General features: G+C 42.8%; 1 protein-coding gene across 1 annotated transcript; it reads right to left on the bottom strand.

The window, feature by feature from the left end:
* Positions 1-369: 369 nt before the first annotated feature.
* Positions 370-3,054, bottom strand: LOC18043497 (ABC transporter G family member 6). The gene has a single exon (XM_006436081.2). It carries the CDS (start codon positions 2,788-2,790, stop codon positions 532-534), a length of 2,259 nt encoding a protein of 752 aa, XP_006436144.1. The 5' UTR covers positions 2,791-3,054; the 3' UTR covers positions 370-531.
* Between the last annotated feature and the right edge of the window lie 1,135 nt (positions 3,055-4,189).

The raw sequence follows: 4,189 nt of genomic DNA, 5'->3' as shown, positions 1-4,189 counted from the left end.
TGAGCATAACCTTATCAAAGAATTATACATATCTTAACACATGCAACTGGGTGCAAATGCAAACAATCAAACAATTAATGAAACATTATTGAACAACATTTGACCTTACAAAATAAACAATAAGAAACAAGATAAGTCAAAGTTAGGCTAACTCTATACGTATTTTTACATAATCACTCACTCATAAGAAGCAAAACAAGTAGGTGTTAGTTAGGTATAGCTTTTCCTCAAATATATATACCATCTGCATATTAAGTTTCTCGATTTTCAAAACTATTAATGGATCAACAATAAGTTTCATTCAATTCATACAAATTCTTCAAAAAATAAAAATTAACATTGAATGAATGAGTAAGTATTTAATCATGAACAGAATATATCTTATCAACATACAGAAAGATTATCACAGTAATTAAAAATATAACAGTTTTACAGCGGAATTAGTCCATACTCAAAATTATTTATAAAAAAAAATTGCACACAACAGAAAATTTTACATGAAGGCCACTTAAGATTTTTCAGTGTAATTAATTACCTTCTCTTATTTTTGCTGCCAAGCAACAAAGAGAAGTAAAAGAGAAACCTGAAGAAGAATCCCCAGGCCACCGTGATCCACAAGCAACTCCACTTGCTCAATTGATTAACGGCTTCCTTGTCCAATATATCTACGCCGGTGGTCAAGCACGTGGACGTCGTAATCCTCATGTTCAATGTCCTGCTCAATGTCTCCAACAACCTCACTTTCATGGCAGTCGGGACAGCCGCGAGCGGTGTGTTGTCGAAAATCTGAACACCGCGGACGAAGCACTTTACCGGGTTACCAAACTCACTCTGCAACACGGCTTCATAAGGGTACTTAACCAGTGACAAGTAGTGGAACCAAATCCAATAGGGCGGGATTCGGTCCCGGGTGATGAAGAAGCCACTGAACAGCAAGAAGTAGGCTAAAATGGCCACAACGATAGTGTAGCCCAGCATAACGTGAGGAACGACACCGGATAGGAACGTAACGAAAGAGTTACCAGCCCAAAACGAAGCGAACATCATCAAGAAGTAGAAAAAGAAGCCACCGTCGAGACCCACAGCCCAGAAAGTTATGGCCGAGAATGCAAACGAGAGGAAGACAAGAGCCGGAAGTGATGTCAACGTGTGAGATAGGACATAAGAGGACCTCCGGTAGGCGTTGTGAGCTGTCTCTCTCATGAAAATGTAACGCTCTTGGAGGAAAACCGGGAGGGCGTCGGCACACGTGTAGAAAGTTGTTGACATGGCGAATGCGAAGAACCCTAGTCGTTCTTGAACCCCTTTAGGGGAGCTGTCGAGCTGCCAAAAGATGGTGGCTAGGATGAACCCGGTGACTATGACCGCTCCAGCTCGGATGCCGAACAGCTCCGGCATCCGACGCGAATTTGTGACGGATCTTTGAGACAACACAACCATCTCTTTCCATGCGGGATTGGCAAAATTTGGCACCATTGACGTGGGGCTGCTGGCGTCATTGTTTGTTGCGCCGGACACTAACTTGCCTCTTGATATACTCGCACTTATGGCTTCTTTTAGCGACAGGCCTTGTGAGTCCGAGTGCGCGTTCGTGTTTCTTGATTGCTTCATATTCTGCCACGTTTTGTTGAACTCGACCAGGCTCTTGGTCCCACCGGGCGACCCCTCGAGTTCTCGTATCAAGTCTAGGGCAAACTCGGTCCGGTTCTCGTTCTCGGGTATCGGGTGGCCGAACTCGTCGAAGAAGTGGGGCAGGTTCATCGGGGAGCCGCTGTAGACGGTCTGCCCACGGGATAAGAATATCATCCGGTCTAACAACCCGAGAATACGGTAACTCGGCTGGTGGATCGACATAATTACGATACTGCCACTCTGAGCGATTCTCTGCAGCACCTTCACGACCATGTAAGCACTCGTGGAGTCCAACCCCGAGGTTGGCTCGTCGAGGAACAACAAGATTGGGTCGTGAATTATGTCGATTCCAATCGAGACACGACGTCGTTCGCCGCCCGACACTCCCCTGTGTCCTTCGTCTCCTATAACTGTCTTTGCCGCGTTCCTTAAGCCGAGCTGATCGATCAGAGCTTGGACGCGAATCTTCTTCTTCGACTTCGACAGTGTACGTGGCAGCCGAAACTCGGCAGCGAACATCAGCGTCTCCTCGACGGTGAGCATCGGGAACAGAAGGTCGTCTTGCATGACGTAAGCTGATATCACCTTCAGCATCCTCGACTCCAACACTTCGCCGTTTAGCTTGATGGTACCTTTCAAGCTCTCTTTCGCTATACGATTCGCCAGCGCGTCGATTAGAGTCGACTTCCCGGAGCCGCTAGCCCCAAGGACCGCCATGATTTCTCCGTCGCGCGCCTCGCCGGAGATGTCGTTCAACAGAGTCTTTGTTTTGGAGAACAAGTTCTCGCCTGGAACGGGATCCGTCGCTGTGACGGCGCCGAGGGGATGAGGTTGACGGCGGAACACTGCGGGGAGAGTGATGGACTTGCGGCGAGCTTTGACGCTGTAAGTCAGGTTGTTGAAGGACAAAACGAAAGGCAGTGATCTTGTTTCGACGCTGCTTGTGTCGCTGACGTCGAGAATCTGATGGACCGGAGTCTCGTCGCCGGTTTGCTCCTTCCGTACGTCCCCGACTCGCTTGAGCAACTGGCCGAGCGTGGGCGACACGCCGGATGCGGATCGCGTGATGTGGGTCAGCTCCATTGAGTTTGTACTGAAGAACGGTAAAGTGTCTCTTGCGGGCGATGTATTATTCTCCGCAACAACGCGATTAGACATTTTGTGATTTGTGAATTTAGAAACTTTTTCAAGTATTTATAGGAGATAACGATTAACGGCGGTGATTGACGTTAACGGCGTGATTGCATGTGTTACCCTGGTTTATAGGGGAGGCTGTTGTTGTTTGTGAGGGGTTAACGGCATTTCTCACGAGACGGGTAGTGGTGAATGATACGGTGGCGTTTCGTAGAGGAAATTGAAGAGAAAGGGCTGTGTATTTGTGTTTTGTTGGGGTTTGTGGGACTTTGTGTATGTATATATAGAAATGAATGTATAAATGTAAAAAGCTGAGTTTTAGTTTTAGGGTTTTAAGGGGTATTATATTTCAATTGAAAATTATTTTTAATTACTTATTAGAAATTAATTTTACTGTTGTATGGATAGAAAGGTGAGAGAATGGTCACCTAAATCTCCTAATTTTGTATCATGCCTATACGTCTTTTTGTTTCTTGGAGAAGAGAAGAGTAAAAGTGGGGCACGTGGGTAGACGCGATTGATTCTGTTATTGACACGTGGCGAAATGGGGCTGTTTGAACTTTTGATTTCATGAAATTAGGTTGGACGTTGATCTACTGTGTGGGCTGTGGCGTAGCTTGCTTGGTTTTAGCGTAGTTCACTAAAAATTGCCGTCTCTATTTCAGTTTCATGGCATAAATTATTATAATTATCTGCGATAATAACACATCTATTATTTATTTGTGCAAGTTATCACATTCACTTAAAATCTTTTTTCTCCTCAATCTAGATTTAGGTTGATAGCATTATTATGTACAAATATATGTTTAAAATATCAAATTCGTTAATATCATGCTTTGAAAACACAAACTAATTGGAACAGAAACTTCTATTAGAATAAAATAGGAGTAGAAGTAGCTTTAGTCCATAAGAAAGTTTCTTGGGCAGTTGCATTTATTGGAGCTTGAAGGATTTTCATAAATAATTAATTAATAATACAATAAAATCAATAGGCTATTTATGGAGTGATTAAATTTAAATTCTTAATGTGGACTTTCAAGGGCCTACATTGTCATGCAGGTTACGGTTGGGAACTTAGCTGCTTTAATTAAAATTATTTGAATAATGGTGATAAATTAAATTCAATGTGGTACCGGTTGTTCAATTGTTCTTGCAAGTAATCTCTTTTTTTCTGTTTTAGGGTTTTCTTTGGGTCATCAAGTTTGGAATTGCTCATATTCTACGGTGAATTTCTTATATATGCAACTTAGCTTGAGCCATGAGTATATAAACTTGCAAATAATTAGGATTATACAAGTAATTACAAGTCAAAGTTTGTAATTAATTGACAAAAAAATGGTTGCAAATTTTTCCCTCCACGAAATTTGAAAAGCTCTTAAATAGCTACCAAAAACACCATAATAAAAGTCCATAAGTTTATCAA

This window comes from Citrus clementina, unplaced genomic scaffold (genome assembly GCF_000493195.1).
Source record: "Citrus clementina cultivar Clemenules unplaced genomic scaffold, Citrus_clementina_v1.0 scaffold_4, whole genome shotgun sequence".
Lineage (NCBI taxonomy): Eukaryota > Viridiplantae > Streptophyta > Magnoliopsida > Sapindales > Rutaceae > Citrus > Citrus x clementina.
This window is presented reverse-complemented; position numbering and strand designations above follow the sequence as displayed.